General features: G+C 41.0%; 1 protein-coding gene across 1 annotated transcript in view; it reads right to left on the bottom strand.

Annotated features, from left to right (window-relative positions):
* PTPRT (protein tyrosine phosphatase, receptor type, T) overlaps window positions 1-25,367 on the bottom strand; it is a gene marked incomplete at its 5' end in the record, with an annotated part of 340,319 nt that overhangs the window by 218,813 nt on the left and 96,139 nt on the right. Inside the window, one exon of the mRNA XM_009883565.1 lies at window positions 11,844-12,137. Within this exon, the coding sequence (XP_009881867.1) occupies window positions 11,844-12,137 (294 nt within the window). The remainder of the gene's footprint in view (window positions 1-11,843; window positions 12,138-25,367) is intronic.

Genomic DNA, 25,367 nt, shown 5'->3' with positions numbered 1-25,367 from the left:
TTAAGGTGATGAAGTGCACATGTTTTAGTGCAAATTGCTCTAACCAGAAAAAAGATAATATCTCTTTTCCTGAACAAAGAAACTCAACAGCATTGAGGCAATTCAGAACAGAAAACATACACCCCAGCAAATAGTATGTTGTTTGAAAAGAAATTTGAGTATTTTGCTATAGAGTAAAAATATCCAACCACTCCTTTCTTTTAGGGCTCCTACATTGTACTTTTAACAATGGTACCTTTGTTTAACACAGCCGCATCCCAGGCAATGCTCTGCCTTCCCCTCTATATCCATAAACAGCGCTTACTTTTAAAACCTCTCAGCGTTTTACTGCCAAGGGACGCCCCTGTGACAGAGAAAAGGCAGGAATAACAAGCTGATAATGATTATGCCTTCAGCACACAGGTACATTTCTACAGCCTAAAGAGCACTTTAACAAGATAATATTACTTTTAGCTCAGGCCACCACGGATCAGCTTTGGAGATTACTTCTTGGTACAAGCAAGAGCATCTTTTACATTGAGACAAATGAGGATAGACAAACTATCACTCATCCTAATGAGCCAAGTCCGGTCACCCAGGAGCACCGACGCTAACCTGTGAGCCTGGGTCTGACCACGCTGCCGGCAGCGTGAGGCGCTTGGAAGATCCAATATCAGTTCCTGATCGGCTGCAGCGTAATATAGCGATATTATATGAAGCACCTGTTTGCACAGAGTTTGATTCCAACTCTCTTACACTGAGATATTTGCTTCTGTGTGAAAATAAGTAAATATTTGCTCTGCCATGCCAGCTGGATGAGGGGAAAGCTATGAATTGCCTCAGCCTTTCACAGACAGTGGAAGGCTGGCAGAAGGTGCGTATCTGGAGTTCGCATGCACAACACTAATTGGAAGCAACAACTATCGAAAACAGCTTCAGAACGTAAACGGGAACACCAGCAGTACATACAAAACTCATTTTTACTCCGTGGATTTTATGTCAGGTATTGCAAAGTTCATCCTTCAACTCACTGGTTCCTGAGTCCTTTAGACGAGCAGGACAGCGAGCAGAATCAAGCAAGCTGAGCTTTCACACAGTAAACTGAAACAAGTACAAGTGCACTGTCAAGTGATTTGGAAGAAAAAGACCTTAATGCATGTGTTGAGGGATGGGAATCTGTGTTTACAAGAAACTTATCGCCCCAAACCCCTTCCCATCACCACAAAGGAAATGATAGGACGCAACACAGTGATTTGTAGACATTATAGAACGTAACATGCAACACTTTACACCAGTATTTTAATCTCTTGCATGTATTGGACAACAACGCAGAGACATTTGGGCTCTATAATGCAGCGAGGGTGTCTGCTTTGTCTGAATTGGTGTACCACCGTTTGAATTCTGTATGAAAGAAAAAACCATGGCACATGTAGACTTGCTTTCAGGCACAGTTTCTTCAGTGTCAATGGGATTCTTTCTGCTCAGGAAAAAGAACTACGTGGATCTTTTTACAGAGGAAGGCGTTATGAATGTAAAAATAAACTTTATAGCAAAGTGACGTATAGAACATCAGGTGGGAAGATTTACTCCTGTATTAGGTTAACAAATAATCCATCCGAGGAGAATAAAACTAACTGGGAAGAATGGGTTTTATGCATATACATACAGTAGTTCATACACAAGATGGCTTTCGGTGCAGCGTTCCTTCTCTTAAATCTGACGTCCCACTCCTCTGCCTCACTCCCTCCTCTGTTAAAAAAAGGCAACTTAATGCCAACAGTTTATCTTCCTATTAAAAAAATTACTAAAATAAATTTATCACTTGCAGGCGTTATCTTTAAAGCGGCGGACTTCCTTGATATGTAATCTAATCTTTCAAGCTCACCAAAGATTCTTGTCAAACTTCATTAATTGACAAATCAACTTCCCGAGGTTTGGATCTCTTGGCAAGACCTACTTCCCTCCTGCTTCGGTCTCATTTTCTAGCAAGTTCTAGAAAACCTTTCAAAGTGCCACAGGGAAGAAACCGTGACGTTAAAGCTTTCAGATTTTGTTATCTTGAGAGTTGTGGTCTCGCTTTAAACCCCCTTCCAACGGTCTCTGCACCAAGATTTTAGTTTAAAAATTTAAAGGATTATTGGCAGCTAAAATGAGGATTTGTGGATCTTGAGTGAAATACATTGTAATAACAACTGTCAGTCTGATTTTGATGCTCAGGCCTGTATGCCTCTCCAGCAATATTTGAGTACTTTGATATGGTCACAGCTATGGTCTACTTGAATACTATTTCTAAAGTAATAAAATATTCTACTGCTTCGTATTTTTTACGAGCCCAGCTTAAAAATTAAAAAAAAAAAAGCTTTCAAGCTTTTTAGCTTATAAAACTAAAAAGCAAAAATACACTAAAAGAAGTTGAAAGCATTTTCTTTTTTTTCCCCCCTCATTGCACTCAGTGGAATAACAAATAATTAAAATGGTGACTAAATTTATAACCCCGACCCAGTCCTGTGGCCAGGGCTACCAGCTGCATCCCAATCCAAAGCCTGGGGAGACGGAGGGTCTTTGCTTCTCCACCTGTGTAATGGGAGCTGAGATACAAAGGGGTCCCTGCATCCCCCCCAGGGGGGAAGGGGATCTCTACTTCACTCTTGCTTTTGTCACGATCAGATGCTGTGACATAATGGGTCACAGAAACATCCATGGACACAACAGCTCGTTAAAAAAATAAAATAAAATTCCATTTTCAAGCTCAACCAATTTGAAAATGCAACGTACTTGTGCAGACAGACACACACTCCATTACAAAAAAGGTTTTGTGCTCTCATACTCCATCTGCTGGTTCAGCAACAGTATTTAAGAAATCCACGTGCTTTTTTTGGGGGGTGTGTGTGGGGGTTGGTTGGGGGTTTTTTTTTTTGGTTTGTGTGTCCGTCCGTCCGTCCCCCCCTCCAAGCTGTGCAACACCCCTGCTCATCTGGGTAGGTTGGCAAGTGTTAAGTCATCATGTTCATTTCAATATTTCAGAGTTCACTGGGGAAAAATAAAAGGGTAAAATATTTATGACAAAACATAAAACAACTAAACATGTAAGGAACAAAAGTGTTCCTAAATGTCTTACAAATATCTCAGGGTTAAAAGCATGAACTCGAAGTTAAAAATGTAGCGCACTCTTCCATTTGGTCCCTGCCTTGCTTTTGTATTATACGTTCGAGCTTCCAAGAAAGCCAATTAATGTGCATTTTATTCTTTGAAATGCTTAAAATTGGACCCTTTCAGTGTATATACTCTAAATAAACGTCTCTTATTATTTGATTGCTTTTTAATGCAGACTTGTGTACATTAAAAATACATTTAAAAATGAAAGGCATTGATGTTTCAGCTGTCTTTGGAAAAGCAAAAAGAGAAACATAAGCAGGAAGCAGCGAGCAGTGTTTGTCCCAGGACAAAGATAGGATCATGACTACGCACATCCATAGAGCTTAATAAAGGCTTTGCAAGACTGGGTCTGTCATTTCACTCCCAGGATGAGTTATGGCATATATTACACAGAGAAGGAAAACAGGCACCTCCCTTTGGTCGCTGGAAGTTCAATGCTTACCACATGCACTGCAAGAATACACACATAGCATTATCCTTTCCAGTTTCCTCCCCCTAACTGGGCTTTTCACACTCGTATAAAGCGACATCTGGAAACGATCATCTCATCGCACCCTCCAAAAACTAACAGAAGCAGTAATAATATGGTAATAAGGGATGAAATTTTATGAAAGATGCCACTTAACAGAAGACTAAAAGACACCGTGCAATTTAAATAAATTGCCTTTAGCAGGCGACTGAGTGACAATCAAGAAAAAATGCCTGGCCCATTTTTGCAAATTGTGGGTCAGATTTTCAGCGGGTGTAAAATGCTGACTTCGGTAAAGCAGTGCCAGTTTTGCAGAAGCTAAGGATATAGACCTACAAAGTCACATTTTTAGGACCACCCCTTAAATTGAGGATGCTGAAATGAAGCTGCATAAGCAAAGAGGAAAGAAGTTATTAACGCATCAAATATCTCCTTATTTTGCTGCCCTCCCTCCGCAGTCCCTTTCACTAAGTTGAAAAAGGGGAATTGCGCAATTATCTAAATGTGTACAAGGAAATACAAACAACGTTGTGTTGTACACAAAGATGAGAACTCGGTTCCCTCATTAACCCAGAATTGGTAACGCAGAAGCTGACATAATTTTGGCTTAGGTTCCCTGTGCACCACTTGTGTCCAGGCTCCAGTCTAGGAGATCTGAAACCATTAACATGGACCTGACTCTCCTGTCAGTGACCTTCTTGTGCACAGCCTTCACCTGTGCCCAGCGTATTTCAAGTGGAAATACAGCCTGGAAAAACTGCAAGAAGAGAAAAATCGAACGGGTTTGTATTGACTTCAAATTTCATTCCAAACCACTTTCACCCCAGATGTTTAGCTGCCTCAAATCTACAGTGCCGCTAAGTCAACCCCAGTGCTCGGGGATTTCTTTTGGTTCAGCAAGACAGAACTGGCCTTTTTGTTGTTGCTGCTCTGCGAGTGTTTTGTTTTCATGTCCTTCTCTCTCTCTCCATTTTTGCCTCTTCAGATTAGGAATACTCAGGCTACTTGGGATGAAACCTGGACAGAACTCAGGAGTCAAGAAATATAAAAAAAACCCCAGTGTTCTAAATTCAGCTGATCTGAAAATCAGTGTTAAGCAGGTTCACATCTTTTGGGAGAAGTCAGGAGGTCCCATCATTCACGAGAACTATTCTTCATGGCACGAAAGCCTAATGCCTTTATGAAAGTTGTCATGTTACTGACCAGCCTGCCCACTCAGAAAATTATGCTATATCCAAAGCACGTCATAGAAAGCCATTAAATTAAACAGCACCACCACCAAGCAGAAACAGTGTCATGTGGAACTGAATAACTAGGCTTCATCCTAATAAATAAAATAAAAAACATTTCTGGATAACAAACTGCCTTTGCAGATAAAAAAAATAAATCCCTAGAATTTAAATCCATCACGAGCAAAATCCCTCTGGAAAAAAATCCAGACCAAAGCACTATTATGACTGCCTTTATATTCATAACTGTATTTATGCAGCCTAAGATAAGGGCAATCAATCCACATGCCTCAGGACAAAAAGCCAATCTTCTGCAGGGATCAGGATAATGAAAATTCCTCACCATATGTACCATGGTTAAAGGCAATAGGGGAAATGGTTTGACAGACTCGGGAATTTTCAGGCAGTGGTCGCTGCTAGAAACAAATATCAGATTAATGGCATACTGATGTGCTCCAGCAGTAAATCCCAGCCTCTCCGCTGCACATTGCTGCATTCCAACATACTGAATTTAGTGCCTGTACTTTGGATGGACCGTGGCCTCACACCAAACCAAGCAGCTTGTCAGCTCTAACTAGCTGGCGTTTCAGGAGCCCTGTATTCCTTCAGTCACCCAAAGTGCAACCAAACACCCCACTTCCCCTCTTCATCGTTTAATTACCTCCCTTTCTCCTCCCAAATTCTTTCTGTTCCATATAGGTCATCACTGCTGTAATATCCCAGACATCACCTTTTCCCAAGTCTTTTCAAGTAACCAATTCATAGATCCAATCCATCCTCTATTCTTTGAAAGGTATCTTCCCATTTTTGCCACATTTCCACAGCCAATATATCCGTAACTTGATAGTGATAGTTCCTCAAAGAGTTATCTTTCTCCCGGAACACCCCTAAATACAGGCAACCAACTGCACCTCTGCAACTCGAAGAGAAACCAGAAATACACTTTGCTTCCTCCAGAGCTCTGTAGTTTCAATTGAAGCATTGTCTGTATTGTCCAGGAGGTCTAAAGGCACACATTGTGGGCTAAACAGAAGTGGAAACCTGACAATGAGAGACAAGAAAAGTGTACCACTCTGACACGCTCATAGCCACAAAACGTAATGATCAAGAAATACTTCACTTTTTCTTTCAGCTGTTATTTAAAGGGTAGATGCTGTCTTTTTACTCCCCAAAAAATTAAGAGGTGAGGAGGAGGAAAGAATAAAGGAGAAATCAAGATACGTTTGTTCTCGACTTAATTAACCTGGCAGGGGAAATCAACATCTTACACGCTACGGGCCTTGAGCTGTTAGGATGCGATACAGATGAAGCCCTTATCTTTCAACAAAGCTGCCAGGCTGTTTCCCAGCGCAAATTTGGGATCAAGGATCACAAAGGAGGAGTATCATATTTCTGTAACTCCTCTCTCTCTCGCTGACGCGCCAAAGGCTATTGAGGTGGAATGAAACAGAGTTTCAACCATCAAACTAAGCGGACAAAGTCACTAAAACGGGCACGGGTCCCACAGGCTTTGCGGGATCCGCGTACCAAAACTCAGACAGGAGATGATGCCATTCTCAACAGCTCACCTGCAGCGCTCCGCCGCCCTTGGGAATAGGCGCTATCAAGAGCAGAACAACTGCCTTTCGTTGTGCTACACAAGCCTTTGTGTCAGGGAATTTAGCAAAACAGCAAAACAGAACACCAGCAGAACACGTACTGTGGAAGGATGTCTTATAGCCGAGAAAAGGACGTCACTCACAGCATTTACCAGTACAGAAAACAAGAAACCCAGGTAAGGTTTTCCTTCTCTGCTAACATTCCACAGGAAGTCTTTTTCAAAAGTAGGCAATCCTGCTAAAAAAGCATCTATTTGCCCAGCTGTCTACATTGAAAGTTGTAAAAGACAGCAGAGCTAAGAGTTAAAATTTAACTAATATTAATAGGGAAATGAATGTACGTTTCAGGACAAGGCTCAGAGTAACTAAGTTAAATTAGTCTGTGAAACAGTGATTCTAATAATACCTACATATCAGTTGTACAGAACTCTCATTCAATTCACTTTGCGTAGTGCTTTGACTCATATATCAGATTATTTTTCTTTTTTTTTTTTAAGATTGAAAAAAAATGAAGGCAGCAGTATAGCAACCCTGAATCTTATTTTTCAACATTAACATGTGAATGTTTCCTATTTAACAGGAGCTATCATCTTAAAACTAAATTAGAAAGAATTAGTTTTGAACCTGTTGGAAAAACTCATACTAATTCAGCACACAACAAAGTAACCTTCTGGTTGCTCAGTTTGTGCATTTCGTAACAGCACACAACTAACGTCGTTTTTCTAAGATTTGTAACAGCAACAGACAAAAACGTTGCTATAAAATATGAAAATGTAGTCTTAAAATGACAAAAAAAGGCAAAAGCTGCTTACTACTTCTAAATTTCTCAAGATTTCATGGCAACGAAGTACCTTTTAATAATAACTAACAGAAAAGATTTTCCAACTACTTTGCCATACCATATCAAACTCTGAACGTACAGATTATTTGCATTTATATCAGTACTTTACCCTGACTATGTTTAAAAGAAGCATTGAATTCAGCCGCATCGTTCAAGACTAACTTTTATTTCCCTAGGCCAAGAACAAAACTGAGTATTGATCTTGAGAACCGCTCCTTTCTCCAGGAGCTAGATCACCTCCTCCTGCTCGAACAGCACCTTAAGAGATAGGTTGTATGTGATCCACGTGAATTTTTTCATATGAAGACAGACCTCCTATTGTCATAAGCTTTCCTATGAAGAATCATTGCCGCACCTTTTTGGGGGGTGGGAGAGGGATTAGAGGGTTTCTCAGGACTTTCTCCCCTCCCATTCCTTACCAAGGGACAATGCTGTCAGACTGGAAAGTTCTCTGCTTCCAAGCCTCAGGGCCACAAAACCCTCCCTGTCTTATGAGTCACCTATTGTCATCATCCAAACAGGCAGAGAAGTTCACGTTCAAGATAGTTTTTCCACATAGTATTTTAACTGGGTCTAAATATTATTATTTACAAAAAGTCTTATCTCTGTCCCTTTATTAGTTTTCATTTAATTGTTACTCTTTGGCCTTGCTTTTCATGCAAGTTCGTCCCAGTAGAAGAGAAACACTTTTCAGATGAGGTTCCCCTGACAATGAGGACCTCGTTTGCAAGGTCTTCCCTTCTCTTTCCTGTCCACCAGAGGAAAAAAAGGACTTTTCCCTTATTCTCCCATTCTGTGGCAACTGGAGAAAGAAAAAAAAAAACACAAACAAAAACAGGGGAATAATGAATAAGCACAGAGAAGAAAAGCCCCAAGCTTCCCAAATCACAGCTTTCCAAAGCACACTTTTGAATGAAGGCCACGAAACACGGATTTTTAAGAGCTCTGTTTAACTACTGAGGATGGCTAAGAAAAACACCACACTCAAAAGACCAGTGCCCAACTACTAGGCACTACTGGGACTGCGTTCAAACATACTGTTCTTATCCCCGTTATCATCCCCAACATATTATTTTGAGGGTAAAAACTAATATTTTCTATCTTCCTTTCCTTTAACCACCCTCTCAACCCCGTGTCTGGTCTTACCCTTAAGCAATCTTTCTCTTTTCCCAACTCTCTCCCTGCAACTCTTCCCTCTGACTGACAGTGTACTGCTTTATGCTTTAAGGTCATTTCATCTTCTCCTGCCCCAAGTCACAACCTATCCAGTCTATGAAAAAGAAGAAACCCCTCACAAACCCCCCCACAACATCAAATAAATCACTCATTTACAAAGGCAGGGTTTGCTGTATTTGCTGGCAGTTGGCTTTTCCTGGAAGGAGGCAAGCTGAGACTTAATTTTCAGTATCATTTCTAAAGATCAAATATAAATGAAGTCTTGTAATGCTGTCCCATAGAAAACCAAAAATATCACCAGTGGGATAACGGATGTCTGGGCACATACTGTTTATAGAAATTTTGATAAGATATTATCCAATTTAATAAAACTGCTTTGTGCTCATTTAGAGTAAGACCTTTCATAATTAGTTTTTATGGGTTTCATATAATGAAAAACTTTTTAAAAGTCTGCGTAAAACTACTTTCATTCATTCTGATCAAAAATCTGAAAATCATGAATGATCTTGAGAAGAGTCACGTCATGGTGTAATGACTTTCCAAGCTCGTGCTGAGCCATTCTGGTCGTGCTTTTGCTCTGATGCAAGGCCGACAGTCAAGGGACTCATGGCAGACAACTGCAACTTCGTAAATGAGCTTCTGTCGCTTGATTTGAAGTGGAAGAAAAGCATGGTCCTTCCCAAATCCTGCTCTAATTGTGAAATGGAAATAAAAATTGAAATCGAAGGCTATGCCAGTAGTTACTCAAGACTCCCTAACACACGAGTATGTGTCATCTATGCAAAAAGACACTAAGGAGATTACTTAGTAAAAGGGACATTGACTTCTCACTGTTGGAAGGTTGCAGACACCTTCTGTTTATGGTTACGCTGACTTCTTGCAATTTAAATAAGTAAATACTTCTTCTCCAGTACAGGTGATACTCTTCACTATTATTCTGCAGTCAATTCTGTTATCTTTATTAGTGAGCCTAATTAACACAGTACCAACATTAAACAGCCCAGTAAAACAGGACTACTCCAGTCATCCACTGATGACATACTGATGGCATGTGTAGGAGTTTGGTACTTCGTCTTGCTAAGAAAAAGAAATAACATAGAAAAGAACCAAAAAAAAAAAATCACTTAAAAGCAACATCATTCAAAACCCCCTCAGTTTTCACTGATGTCATTCATTAGGTGCTGTAAGAAAAATCAAGGATGTAGTGCTGTTTTCTTGGTTCGGCACATTTTTGAAAAACTTTACTATGGAAGTTTGTATAATTATCCTCAAAATAGAGTATTTTGAAGGAGTTCCATATGGAAATTGGAATAATGAGTTGCATTTTCTTGCCTATCATTTCAGTTGGCATTTTGTGGAAGCTGTACATCTTTAGATATTGGATAAGTCTCTCCCTTCCTTCAAGACTGTGCTTAGGTCAAGATCATTACAATTTCTCCCACCCAATGCCCTAAACAAAACATAAATGCCACCACCATCAATCTCAACAAGCTCTGTATGACAACTAACATTAACAGAATGGCCTTCTCCAGTTTGATTTTCATTAGTAAATTAGGATGGAAAATAGTGAGTGGCACAGCTTAGCCAATTTGAACAAATTATCTACGTCATCCTTCGTGATGTCAGTCGATACCTATGCTGAGCAAGGAAACTCAGCAATTTGGGATCCAGCACAAGACATCATTAAGCACAAAGCCAACATCTTTTTTTTTTTTTTTTAACCCCTGAATTAAGCTAAAGCAAGCAGTCTTTACAGGTAATACAGAAAAGTTTGTGAGTTTGGCTGCTGCAGAGAGTGTGCTTGCAAAGTCACAGTGCGTGAACTACACCCCAAATCTCAGCACGTCGTGTTTCCGGATGCAAACGCACAGTCCCAGGCCAGGCCTGCAGGTACTTCTGCTGAGGGTTAGAGAATCTGACCACACTAGTGAAGGAGGAGGAGGCAGCCAAAAGATGAGTAGCAGATCATGTGCCAATTTCCCAAATAGGCCAAGGCCATCATCTATGATACTTCATGCTTTCCATCCAGCTGCAGAAAAGGCTCCAAACATCTGTCTTCTACCAGTGGACAGGTGCTGAATATAGCAAACACCTCCGTGGGCAGATCCTCATACTCAGATTTTTTTTTTTTTTTTAAACAATTCTTCTCAAAGCGACACTAAATGTTCACTGCTTTATAACCTGTAGAATACAGGAAAGGCAGTAAGGATGTGCCCCCCACCCCACAATGCACTCAACCTGCCAGGCTGCGGCTCTCGGTAGAGGAAGAGGATGCTGCTGCTGCTGCAGATGCTCGTGCAGTGACAGCGGGTGAGGAATGCTAACCTTTGCACTGCTTAATCCCATCCCAGGTTGGCATTTGGCTGTTCTGGAGGCATTCTTCACACTTCAGACTTGTTATTTGATCAGAAAGAGCAACTGGAACCACAATGCTTTGGTATAAGGCTCTCCATTACTTAAATCCGCTTGCTGTAAACCACTAATTTGTGGGGAGGGAAGGAAGGTTGCAGAAAAAGGAGAGAAGCCTTTTATAGTCTCTGTCCTTTGTTCATACCACAGTAAGGACCTTGCAAAAATTACAAAAATGCAGACCTTGAGAAGACAGTTGTGTTGTGGAAAAACACTGCTAGGTAGAAAACTGCTTTGTTCATCCCCTTGCAAGGCACAGAGCTTGATTTCCCTTAATGGCTAATGATTAATGTATGAAAACAGGATGAATAGCCAATATATCTGAAACATGAGGAACATGATCCTTTAGTTTTTCCTGGAAAGGCAGATATAGCTTAGAAAGAAGGTAGACTTTTCCTGTCCCTGGATCAAAATTGATCTGTTCTAATATGAAAGACCAAGGGAAGATGCTGCACAGTGTTTGACCAGGTTTCTTTGTCAGAAGTGAGAAGAGTCAGTTTCATCAAATGGAATACAAAAATGCGTTTTAAAAACTAAACGCTTACTGCTTCACTACACCGCAGTCATAAATTGATAGCACTGTCAATTTGTTAATAACCAATGCTGAACCATTACCCAAGACCAACATATATTTTGTTATGCACTTACAGGGTGAAAATTTTATAACAGACAAGTCTTAAGAACAATTTACCTACTGGAGTATTGGTTGGAAAACTCTCATCTGCTTGCCCATTTCAACAGAAAGCAGCCATACACTGTAGCAGAAAGTTTGGCAAACACACTACACGCATAAAAACAACAGTCTGTTAAGCACTTGCCTATGGAATAACAATTAAAATATTCTAGGATATATGAAAATTCATAATGTCACTTCAGATCACTGATGAAGCACATCTACCATAAGGATGTGTGAAGGACCATTTGTTAACGTGTAAGCAAGCAAACCAAAATGTCTGTGCCATATTACCCATCAGCAGAAACCCTACCTGCACATTTCGTTCTTGTTGTGAGTGGCGGTCCAGGCGGGCCTGTGCCTCCTTCTCCAGGGCGAGTGAGCAGCACTCTGATCTCGTACTCCACATCAGGATCCAAATGCCACAGTTTATAATTAGGAGAGTCTACAATGTGCGTTTCTGCCCAATTCCCAGTGGTCGTCCGATATTCCACCTCTTTCAAGATGATGGGCCCATCTCCAATGATGGAGTTGGCGTTGGGTTTGATCCACAGGTACGTGGCTCCGACAGCCAGCAGCTCCGGAGGGGCGATAGGAGTTGGGGGTTCTGTAGACAAAAAGAAATCATGAGAGGTCTGAGACAATTTCGTCGAAAGGATCACATTTCCACTCTGTATCTGTATAGCAAGGCTGTCCCAAAATCTTGTGGAACACAGGCACAGTTTCTCCTGTCATTTACCAAATCTGTCGTAAGAATTTAACCTGTTACTGAAAAGAACTTGCCTTCTTTTATTTGTGCTAATAATTCAGCCCCCTTACACTGGGGGTAGTATTACCAATTCGGAAACACCTGCAAAAAATACAGAAACTGCAAAGTAACTTCTGTTTAAAATAAAACACACAAGTCACTTTCAGAGATCAGAAGGTTTATACTTATTTGCTCCTTTAAGTATATGAGCAATAGTGGGTTAATATAATCTTGGAGGGTGAGGGGGGAAAGAAGGCTTAAATAAAGAAGATTGAGTGCACTTAGCATATACCCTATTTAAAAAGGTTCCAGTACAACAGCTCTTCCTCTGCCCTGCGACCCGACGTGGCAGAACATCAAAATCATCTATCATGGTACTGTGGTTCAGCCAAAGTGTAATGCTTAACACGACACAATTAGCAAGGAGTGGAAAACTCAAATCACTTGCTCATTTTGTGAATTTACCATGCAAAATAAAGGTTAAAAATAGGATTTTTTTTTTTAAACAAAGCACTGGCTGCGTGCCTGAGAAAATACTAGGAAATTTAAACACTAGGGAACTTCCCATGGTCACCGATAACAGTAGTCAGGCTGCTGCTGGAACTGACTCTAACTGGGGCTCTTGGTAGCTCCGAACCAGGAAAAGTTCTAAGGCACCAGCGAATCACCACCTCCTGTCGTGTTTGACTGCAAAGTTTCCTTCACTTCATGAGCAAAGGTACTCAAGCAAAGTCTGCAGGAGACTTGAAGAGCGCCTAGTTGTCTGAAAAGCACCGTGAGGGGGGCAGGAACCCGGTGGCTGAATATCACCTCTATGATAAAAAGAAAAGCAAGCCAATAAAAGACACCCCAGCAGCACCCTTTGATAAAAACTACAAAAACCCCTACAGGGCTCTGGCTGCCTGCCTGATTTTTATTCCCCCCCATCAGTGTATAAATAACGCTTGCATATTGGAAGCCGTGGAAGCCACATGAATAGCATATGCCTTGTGGTTTTGAAAACCTGAGCCGAACTGTGCAAGATTATGAGCAATTGCTTTAATCTCATCTAGCTTTCCCTCTGTCACACTCTAACGTGATTTGCCCTCAGCCCAGAGGACACAAACTCTATTCTCTTGTGAAAATAAGGTGACGAAAAGGACATCTCTGTCTCAGAAAAAGAAACCTATAAATGTTACAGCATGACATTAATTTTAGAGTTCTGCGGGAGTTATTCTAAACCACTCTTAAAAGTGATTCCTCAAAGAGCCCAGAGAACTGGAAGAATCCAAGACCCAGAGAAATGTGGAGGAAAGGAGTTTGAGCACCACATGATGGGAGGAAGATGGGACTTTTCCCTCTGGAGAATTCTTGCAGGTTACCATCTGCTCACTGAAGAGAAACAAATGCACAGAAACCATTATTATACAAAATGATCAACTGAAATGTTACTTAATTTCATTTCCTCTGGCTAACTAATTACAATGAACGACGCTATCTCCTTGAGATTGACTGCAGTAGCTGTGCACTGTACCTCTGGGGAAAAAAAAAAAGCCATCTGAATAGTAATTGTAGCAGGTATCGAACGTGAACAAAAACTAGTGTCATGAGCTAAGTTTTTTGTGGAAGGTTTGTTTCTGCTTTTATTATGCATTGTTCCATTAACTCCTGCCAGAATCTTTTTCAGATATGAAATGTCAGGCTGATTATGTTTTGACTTAGTAAGGTTATTTCTGCAAGAAATTTGTTTTCAAGAAATGCACGTAGATACGTTTTCATTAAAAATCAAATTATTATAAATCACAAACAGTTTATTACTTGTTTCTTGGTGCAAGACAATTAAAAGATAGACTTCGTGATTTTTATTCCCAATGCAAAAATGACATCTTACAAGTCACATCATAGCTGAGCATAAGACAAATGAAATATTAAACTCCATTCTCCTGGGCTGTAGACTTCAACAGCAACATGATCCAGGTTACTTTGGGATTTGATTGCAAGTTAGAAGAGATTTATGGGATTGAGCTTAATTAATAGAGCACTTTGTCCTGATAAACAGACATGAAAGCTTCATCTAGCAAGTTTAGAAACTACTATTGCCAAACTGATTTAAGTTAAGATGACACCCAGCACTACTGTCTTCTCTCTTTATTTTAGGCCAAATCTAAACGCACACCAAAAAATTGATGGTGGTTCTCCCTTTCTTCCCCCTGTCAATTTTCCCCTTTTTAAGTATCATTTGAGAAACAGGTGCCACAGAATATCAGAAAATTAGGAATTTAAACTGTTGCTCCCATTTTCCGAATTTAAGAAACTAAGATAAGCAGCCGCTACAGTAATTATTCAAGGCTCAATCCCACTCACTGAAAATAATGGGCTCTTTCCTACTGGCACCAACTGGACAAGAAGCGAGTTTTTTAATATCACTCTGTGCCAAATTACCGCAAGTGATCTAAACAAGTTACCCATTATTTAGCCAAACTAGCACATAAATAAGGACCGTTTTTTGCCCTGTGTAACTAAACATGCTTGTCAGTTACAGATGACCAGCCTGATGTTATGAGCTCAGTATTTTAATTAAAATCTCTATGTGATCTTGATTAAATAAACATGGTGACAGATTGGCCTTGTACACATATAATTGTGATCAACCTTATTTTAAGCCCCATTTGATCCTGACAGTGTTTTATATTGCAAGCTTTGCCTGGCCCTGTTGCTCCCTTTCAGCCGCTGTCCCTCCTCCTCCAGACACAGAGAACGCTGCAGGTTCCCCAGGAACAGGGACATCTGGAACTGGGTTGCTGCAACTGGAACAATATCTACTCTGAATCCCAGACTCAGGAAAGGCACAGAAAAATGGGGTTCCCGGGCGCACTCTGTCAAGGAAACAAAAGACCTGTGTAGTACAAGCTCAAAAAGGAAGTTATATTGAACACAAGTACACACATGTGCAAAGCAGGTCCAGCTGTGCAGACACCGAGAACTTGGGGTGTGCCTTTCTCCTCCCATTAGCAGAGGCAATACAGCTGTGGTGTACAGCTGATAAGGCTGAACACTATTTGGGCTTTAAAAAAACCAAAGTTTAGTAATGCAAAGAGTGAGAGGAAACAAAACTAACAAGAAGGACCAAAAAAGACCAAACGGAAGCATAGAATATCTCAAGTTGGAAGGGACCCATAAGGACCACTGAGTCCAACTCCCTGTTCCTCACAGGACTACCTAAAAACTAAACCATATGATTAAGAGCATCGTCCAGACGCTCCTTGAACTGCTGCCCTGAATACTATACTTTCCAATACATGTGTGAAAAACACATATGTTTTACTCTTTGGCAACTGCTCCCGAGCATTTCTACTCTACTACTGGAATATTTCTCTCTGTGATTTTCTAAGCAAGGCAACTGTTAGACAATGGGCTCCATGCATCCTTCAGATGCAACAGGGAAGACTGAAACGTCCAAGAGAAATCCCAATCAACTTTTTCACTGTCTCCTATGAAATAATCCATAAGAAACAGGAATTACAAAAAAAAATAATCTTAAAACATCTGGATAAACTGCTTAAGCTATGGATTTTATATGAATAAAGCTTTAACTTTTTTTAAAAATTCTTTCCTTGTTCATAAGATCATCTGATAAATTGCACAACTAAGATGACCATGAGGTCTCATTTGCATTTGTTGGCCTACGGATGGTTTCAGACAAAAAGAACCCCTAACTCTACAAAACAGTAGTAGAACACGAAGTTCAACAATTCTGCTTCTGAAGTGCTAATCTGTACCTTTATTTTGTTACTGAATAATCACACCAACACGTGACATTCCTAACACTCCTCCCTCAAGCACTGAAATAAGCTCTCAATTTAGGACTGAAGAGAACCAGAAAAAAAAAAAAACAAAAAAACAAAAAAACCCCAACAAAACAACAACAGAGAGGACCCAGAAAAGGCTGTCATGCCTGTTAAAGAGGGAGAAAGGAGGTTTGTATCTGGCTGGGCCACCCAGTTTGTACCATTTGCCCTGCCCCATGACCCTGCAAGTCCTCCCAAAACATCAGCTGTTGCACACCCCATACTCAGCCAGACCTCCCGAGCGGCAGGAAAATAGCTGCAACACGCACAGACAGCGCTGTTTTGTTCTCTCGTGTGCATACAAAACACAGCACAGGTTCTAAAAATAAGACCAGAAGAGACACCGTGTTTTTAATTCTTTGGGGGTTGGAGAGGTGGGGATGGGAGCTGCTATCAAAAGGCATTTGCCTGACAAGCAGGATCTGTGCTATCAAACATGATATGGCTTATTCCCCTACTAATGGGAATTGTAAGCTTTTCTCACAGCGTCCTAAATGAGCAGCTGTAGACTGCGCTTGCCAAATGGATAAGGATGGGACTGGAAGGCAAGGAAACCAAATTTCAAGCTTCCCAGAACTTTTCTAAAGCAAAAAAAAAATACATAACAAAACATATTTCTACAGTTTTCTACACAATAGTCACAGACTTACTATTTAAAAGCTATTGAGAACATAGGTACTTAAATTTGCATTTAAGAAGGCAAACTCAGCTCTTGTAAGAAAAAATGGAATAATTTTAAATTCCTGGTTCTTATGTTTTGCTCCTCCATCGTTTAGGCAGAATTTGTCACCTTTGCACAACTGTTCTGCACACCTTATTGCTGGCTATTAGAGATTCACTTGTCTGTCTGAGCAGCATCCGTGAGCACCCTGTCTGGTTTTACACCACAGCAATAAGCTGAGCTCTGAATGACAGTATTTATATTGGCATTGCTTATTAGCACACTTCCTACTGCTGTAATAAATGCAGCAGTTGAATTTTGTTTTCCAGTGATTGTCCAAACTTCCAGTTCCACTTACCAAACAAAGAAATGGCATAAAGATTTTACAATATTTAGCATGAGACTACTTCACTGTGCTGACAGTCTACTAATAGTTTTTTGTCTAAGAGAGAGACATTCAAATCTGTCTCTGAGTAATGGAACAGGCTGACAGCAGTGGCACATGTCAACCGTGTTGGAAGAGTGCGGCAGTGGCATTAAGAGTGATTCATTAATTCACCTGGATGGGTAAATTGCACCAGCAAGCAATACAGTCCGTCTACTCCCAAAGAAAAGTGTCCAGAACCCATTATGAAATCAACAATTTTGAATATTTAATAAAAGCCAAAATCCAGGAAAGTGAGAGAAGAGGAAGATTTAGGATTGCTACAGCCTATACAACAAAGGGCAATGGTTTCACAGATTTATACATTTCACAGGAGCAAAAGCCTTTACTGTTGGTTTTGCATCCCATTATGAAACAGTCCCAGCAGGCAAACATCACCCTTAAATGGCAAAGTTTAACCTCTTACCCTCCGTGAGCATTCCCATACTATGTGATGCAGCCCTGTGGATGTGCAAGTCTCTTCTTGCCCCTGTTGAGATCAAGACAGCATTCATCCTCAGGAACCACGAGCCACAGCATGCTTATGTGCTTAGTAATCAAAGACTGACAGATGAAAATAGAAATTTACCCTTTCAGCTTGTGGCAGGTCGGTTATTTAGCTAAAGAGCCAGGACACTGGCGCAGTAAGTGGGGGGCTGCATTTAGCTACTGCTATGTTGTTCTCTGGGTGAGCAAAGTTCGTGTCAGTACTCTCCATCTGATGCTTCTTCCCAACACAGAATTTACTAACACAGTGGTAAGTAACTTTAGGGCTCTATGATACAGAACACTCGTTTGCCACAGCACCTCATGTGCTTTTTTCTTCTCACTTTTCCCTTAAGGGATAATGCTTCTGTCTACAAGGGATTTGCCATACGTTTCATGTACAAGAAGTGGGAGAGAAAATAAAAATGATCCAGAAGGATGTGAAAGAATTGAGCAATGTGGCCAAAGAATTAGTACGACAGCAATGAAAAACAAGAGACGAGCAGATCTCGGGGGACAGCAATCAGTATCACCAAAGAAAGCCTCTGGAGCAAGGGAGCCAATATTTGGCAGAATGCTTGTCTTCTGACATTCCCCAAACCCCGAAATTCAAAGACTACAGACTATTCCCTTTACATCTCACAACAGTGTAGGTGAAGTACTTATATACAAAGGGAGAAACTGCTGCAGCCTGATGAAAATGAAGAATACATATCCTCTATGTATTTTCCCCTTAAGAAGCAGTGGAAATGCTCCTCGCTGATTTGAATACATATGTTCTAAATTAAGCAACTGGGCTGCCTAGGTTTAAAGAGAAGAACACAGTAACGCTTACAGAAGTTACTATAAAGCAGGAGAAAACCTCTTAACCATTTCCTAAAAGCACTGCAGTCACCACGAGAGAGCTGGAACAAAACCTGGTTGAAAAAAAAGTTTATCTGTTATTACTGTTATGGTGCCAAATAAAAATGTACAAAGTTGCCCTGAGACCAGAAAAGGTGGGACAGGCCCATCGCCTCCTACCAACTCATCTGTGTTACAGGTTAAAGGAGAGGAGCACGAGATACCAAGTGGGAATTACAATAGCATACTGTTTCATTAGCATTTCAGACTACTTGTGTCTCAGAAGCTTAGCCTGAATCCCACCAGAGCCTCAGAGGATGCTTTCATTCTCTAATAAAGAAGAAAATAGCGTCGGATTAGTTGAACAGTATCTCATTTCCCAGCGTAAATTAAGTGAATTAGATGGAAGGCTCTGTGCTCTAATTGTAAAGCCTATTACAAGAACTCACATAGATTAGAACGGAACGCTTCTCTTTGAGTCATCATTTGTACTGTAAGAGAGGCAAAAAGGTGCCTCTAGACTCTCCCATGGCTCTGTGATGATGGATCAGTATTGCTATGTCAGAATCTCCAGTACTGCAGCAAAACACATTCACAAGTCACCGAGAGGGTGAGAAGGCAACGCTTCTGGGCTGGACAACCAACACGGGCCGGAGCGGGACCCTGCACAGCGCACAGGCAGTCTCTCCAGGTGAGCTCTAAGAGTGACAAGCTCCCCTGGGTTGGGAATCAAGGACAATTAACTCTCATTTTTAAAGTGCATATAATTCACTGAGTTTTTCAACTGCAAACTGACATCATGAGCAAGAGCAGCAGTATGCTTCCTGTTGCTTACAGGATGACTTTGTTACGGAATGACATTCTGTTTATAGCGCTCTTTCATGAACCATGAAAGGTCCAACACAGACTTCTGTGCACCAAGACGTTAGGTATCCATGAGCAGATTACCAACACCCAGTCCTTTACTGTGTAGCTTCGATACGTTCAAACCTGTGCTAGTGATGTCAGGCTCCCTTTTACAGTCAATGAAGATAAATTTCAGAGAGTACAACTTATCTTAAGGTACATATCTAAGACAGATAAAATTAATTGCTCCCTGATCCCTCCCTCTTTTGACTGGAACTAAAACGTAGGTGAGATGCATTTTACCTCCTTGCTCTTCCTTGCTCAGCGGCCGTCCTTCAGCGTGGAATACAGTGAGGTACCACACCAGTTAGCCCATTAAGGGGGAAGCCACAAAGCAAGCTGTGCAAAGAACTGCTCAGCAAGAAATAATACTGAGCACCTGTACGCAATTTGAATGCTCTCAATGCCCTCATTCAGGGCAGCAGAACTCAGGTGCTGCAGTCTAAAATGATCACACGAAGATAAATGATTATGCTTTTCTCTGGAAATGATAAGCACAACTCACTTTCCTTTTATATACGCAGCCAGAGCACGCATGACAGTGATGCCCTTTGATTTAATAATTCAATACTTAAAGTGCTTGTCAATGAAAGAATTTCATACTGTTCCGAGGCGGGAGCATCAGGAGCATTAGCCCCATCTGTTGGGATTGTGTCACACAGTGAAAAAAGGTGCAGTTTTCATTTGACCAAAAAAAACAGTAAAAATAAAGAGACCATGACTTTCTCCAACCAGCATCTGACTGCTCCATTTTACTCCTCCAGGAGCACATCCAGCATGATTGAACCAAGTCCTATTCTCCAAACTCATCCTTGATATATTTTCCTCACACCACAATTAGTAATTTTTAATTTTTCTACTTTCTTCATTTTTGAAGTTTGCCCTTGGTGACAGATGCATCAGATACGCATGCACTCACATTTCACGTTAGTCTTGAAATGATCTATGAAGAAAACCAAGGCAAAGTTTAACAAACGACACATATCTGAATGCAGTAATTACTAAAGTATCACTAAGTACGAGAACTGCGCATCACCTCTCCTTCAACAAGGGAGGTGAAAATACTGGAGCTTTCCAGAAACTGGTGAAAACATACCGATTTCTCCACTAGAAACTGCCGCAACTGCGCATGCACCAACAGTCGTTCAAGTTGCAGGTTACTTCTGAACCTGTGCCTGAGTTCTCTCTTTTCCCCAGGTGAGAAATCCCAGGGTCACTATAATCTCAGCATATTTACACTTCACACTGCTTCCTTTAACAGCCAATTCTGTACCACTACAATTTGAAACATCAGTCTATGGGAGGCTCTTCTTTCTTATGGCTCCATCAAGTCTGTAGAAAGATACGGAAAACTGCATCCACATCCTGTCAAAAAGAAGGTCCTCTCCACCTTCAGTAGTCAGGGTGAGCTTTAGCGCTCTCTGGTGTTTCTAACACCATGGGTTATTTAAGATCATATATCATGTGTTATTAAATCTATTTCAGCGTTCCGCATGAATAAGCTGCTAATCTCCCATAGGGACTACAAATGTAAACTCCACAAGCAGCCAAAAAAGTAGAAAGGCGGGAATAAACACATAAACCGTGAAACATGTATTTTCAGGTCAACTCAAGTTCAAGCACCTTCATCAGTTGCTATGCTACCAGCTTATGATGGTGGGAAAGGATGAAGGCAACAAGATTTTATAGCTTCGTCTATAGAAGCTATTTAGTAACTTTTGCTTTCTGGTGCATCTCTGTCCACAGAATGAAGGATCATTAGTCTCTAAGCTGCTGAAATGGCAAGTGACTGGAGGTATTGACTACTATGAAGCAGCATGGAATGGTTTGTCTGGATTGATTAAGTAGCTTAATCCATAGCAACTTGCTAGGTTTGCAGGAAAAGCCTGAGGCAGGATTCTTCCTTTCATTTAAAGCAAAGCGGGGAATTAAACATCCCATTGCCCTTTACCACCCTCGTTCACCACCTAAAGATGTGCAGAAGAGACGAAAAACAGTAAGGAGAACTGAGGCAATAGCCAGGCTGGAGTTTAAACAGGAGAGACCACTACAGTGGAGACTTGTAGATCCAGTGACAGCCATTCTGCTGTTCCACCGGGGACACTGATCTCTCTTCTTGCAAATACATTACGTACCCCAGAGCAGGGTCAGCTCAAAGAGTGAGGACACTGGTGTGGCACACAGTGCATTTCAAGGAACTGCTCACAGTTAGTCCTCGCAACATGCTGGGGAAGAAAGCCTAAGGATCTGGGTTTATTACTGGAAATAATGATTAAGTGATGGCTGTAGAGCCAGAGAGGGAACGTAGTCTTGTGTTCCAGCCTACAGACTTTATGACCACCTACAAAGAAGTGTATGCCAGGTTTGACAAACAAATTTAGGCTCTTTTAGCCCATAAAGTAAAATATTCTCACTTAAGCATTTATTTTCCCATGACAGATCTGTGAAAAAACACGAATGACATTTGACCGTGAGGAGGCAAGTGAAATCAGACGTAGCCTCTAAAAAAGTCGATGCTGTAGAGTACACAGCAAACACGCCAACAGGCATCTCGGGAAGCCACCACGGTGGAGACACACCACTAAAGCAGCACCCGAGGAACTTTTCAACCAACGTACCTGTATCGTGTGAAGCAGTATCCAACAAACTATCCAGGCAACTAAGCCGTAGAGCGGACGGCCACCTGAGTGTACAGTTTCTTGATAGTAGTCTGAGCAAGAATACAGTTCAGATCTCAGTATTCGTACAAAACTTGGATGAATCAGAACTGACTGATTTTAAAAGGCACTTTGCCAAGTGCTCATTTCAGGAAGTCACTCCTGTCCGCACTGACCGAAACAACATCCTTGGGGAGACCGGGAGGAGCACGGTTAGCACACGGGAAGAGCGGGCTTTGCTCTTATCATAGCTACACTTCATGCAAATTTAAGTTTTTATCTCTTTAGTTCTTTCACTGGGAGGAGGCATAGATGTACACCCTAGGAAACCTAAAGAAACTTCTTGAATAGCTGCATATCAATAACATTTAAATATTCCTTATGCAGATTCCAAAACATTCACAGTAATAACACCTACACAAATTGTACCGTGGTTTACATCTGAAGTAGCACTTTTCATCCCAGAAATTCAACACAGAGATTAATTACCCTTCCGCTTCTACTGACAACAAACACACAACGAAGTGTGAAAAAGAGCCAAGTTGCTGCCACTAACTATTCTGCTGCCACTAAGGCCACGCTGCTCATACAGCGATGTGAGCAATCTAATCATTTATTAAAATGTCAGTATGGCAAGAATCTTTGCTTCTTGTGGCAAAAAAAAAAACAACAACCCACCAACATATTGTCTAGCAAGACAGACATTAGGAAGAACAACTTGAAGCTCCACGGCAATTTCCAGAACATCAAGGGATCTCTTCCACCCTGAAGTCATGTGCCAGTCTCTCCGGCTTAGTGTTAAATATGCACAAAAGAAGAAAGCCTGCCTGCTCCACAGAAGCATACTCCCAACACAATGTTTACATTAACACTTATGCATTCCAACTATTTTTTTCCCTGAAAGAACAAACTTTCTACTTCTGACTGTAACCAACAGAACACCTGACAGTCCATCCTATTAACCCTAAATATGCTCCAATAACATGAGGAATTTTTTCAAAAAATACTTTCTCTGCTTACTCCATTTTACCTTAACATCAGTCAAACAGGGCTTTGGACCATGACTTGCACCCAACTAAAATGTTACAGTTCAAAAGTATCTGACATTACCTAGATATACCTAAAAATCTTGCTAATTTAGAGACAATGCAAACTACATTCAATTCGCTTTCTGTCTTCTCTCTTTTTGCTTCTTATATTAATCACATTCACACACACAAAAAAAAGTTCTTGAAGCATGGCTCGGTTTGAAACGTGAGAATCCATGTAGACTGAACCCACACGTGTATGGTTTTAATGGCACACTATACTTGCAGGCAGTTGAGAAGTCACAGCTATTGACACCACGAACTTCATGTCTCATAAACCCCATTTTATTTCAAGAGTCTTAACCCTGTATCACAACCTTCCCTGTGAAACAGCATGAAAGAGACATTTCAAAATCTCTTTTGTGTATGAAGGAACCTATTTTGTAGCCATTAAAGACAAGAGATTGAAGGCCTAAGACAGCAATCTACAGTGCTGAACAATGAATGACATTTCTACTCATCTATTCTTAGCGCTACCAACCGAGTGAGCAACCAACAGCAGCAAAATTACGGGGGATGGGATGCGAGAGGCGGTAATTTCCCCAGCAGCAGCACAATGGACAAAATGCCCAAGCGCAGGGAGCAGTTCCCTAACCAACAGGCCAGACCGCTCCAATAAACCCAACAGCCCAACTAAGGAAAAGCAAACAGGATACTTCCACTAGACTTGAAGGCCACCAGAGATCCAGGATCCTGGATGTTAGAGTTTTACTGCTTTTTTCATATGTCTCCCAACATTCCCAAAAATGTCTGCTGTCAGTTAAGGAATTCTTTTGTTACAGACATATTCCTCGCTTGCTATTGTTTTGCTCCTGAGACAGTTAATTAAAAAAAAAAAAAATCTCCTACCATCAGAAGAATTTGGGGGCCTATTTAGGCTTTGGAAGAGTTGCAGCATGGCCTCCGCAGTTTAGACTGTAGAACTGAAGCATTTCTTAATGGTTCCTGTATCTGAAAACCGGTGTTCAGTCAACGTTAAGGACAACCTGGGTCCTGCACAGACAGGATCCTGCATTTGAGGTTATGCAACAGAAACCTGTTCATCTAGAGAAGAAGCTATGTCTGATTCCCGTTATGCTGTGTTTTGTGCATATCCACCAAGACCTCAAATCAACTTCCTTCAAAGAAAAACCCTGCTATAAAAATATCTGTTCCAATGGTAGGTTAAAAAATTTTATTGAGGAGCTAACAGTGTTTGCTTTGCTGCAAATCTCCCTAAAAAGAATCTGTAGATGTCCATGCATTATCTGCATACACAACTAAGTAAATTACTAGTAGTTTCTTCATTGAACCCTTTCTGTCCAGAGTTTTCTGCTCACGGTATATTATTACTCCCCTAACCAATGAAAATTGAACCTGGGCTTTCCTGAGAACATTCAGATTCAATTTGGATTTACTGATTTAATCAGTTGTGAGAGTTTCCTACGTAGCCTGGTCCCCTACAGGCATACATTTGGTAAGTTCCTGAGATTCACTGTATGCTGCAAAGGCTAAAAACAGGGGAAAAAGAGGATGGGAAATCTACTAAGACATGGAAGAAACTTTATTTATTTATTTTTTAACATTATGAAGAAAGGTACAAAGGATTGAGATGATAATGCTTGGTCACCCTGTGAGGATGATGCACAGCAGTACACAAGCTTTGCTACACAATCTGTCGATTTCCAATACCAGTATTCCTTAAGTATGACTATCCAGCAGGTCAAGAATCACCAAGAAACAGCTATTCACCCATGCTTTCTGGCTCAAACAAGATCACCGGCCTACCTAAATGCAAGGCAAAATCTGATTAAGCACTACACTGCTGCAGAGAGGGAGCTGAAATCGCTACTGACTGAAAGAAGTGGGGTCTACGCGTTAATGTATGTACATACAGTGTTTGCATTGCTGGGACGCCTCTAACGTCGTGGCGATAAGCGCCGTACAAACAGTGTCCAACAGCCTCTACACCGCACAGCTTCTAACTCAGCACCCCCAGAAGAGAGAGAAAGAGTGCTGACGCTCAGCCAGCAAGGCAGGCTGCAGTCTTTATGCATTATCAGCCTGTTACCAAGTACTTTGTAGTCATAACAACAAAATTGAGAGATGTCAATTACCATAATAGCGAGCACATAATTAGCAGCAGCCCGAACAACATGTCATCCTGTAAAACTGAAGAATCAGCAAATGAAATGCAAAATGACCAACAAGCTATTAG

Source organism: Charadrius vociferus, unplaced genomic scaffold (genome assembly GCF_000708025.1).
Source record: "Charadrius vociferus isolate BGI_N301 unplaced genomic scaffold, ASM70802v2 scaffold320, whole genome shotgun sequence".
In the NCBI taxonomy this organism is placed as follows: Eukaryota; Metazoa; Chordata; class Aves; order Charadriiformes; family Charadriidae; genus Charadrius; species Charadrius vociferus.
Note: the sequence above shows the minus strand (reverse complement) of the source record. Positions and strands in the feature narration are given on the sequence as shown.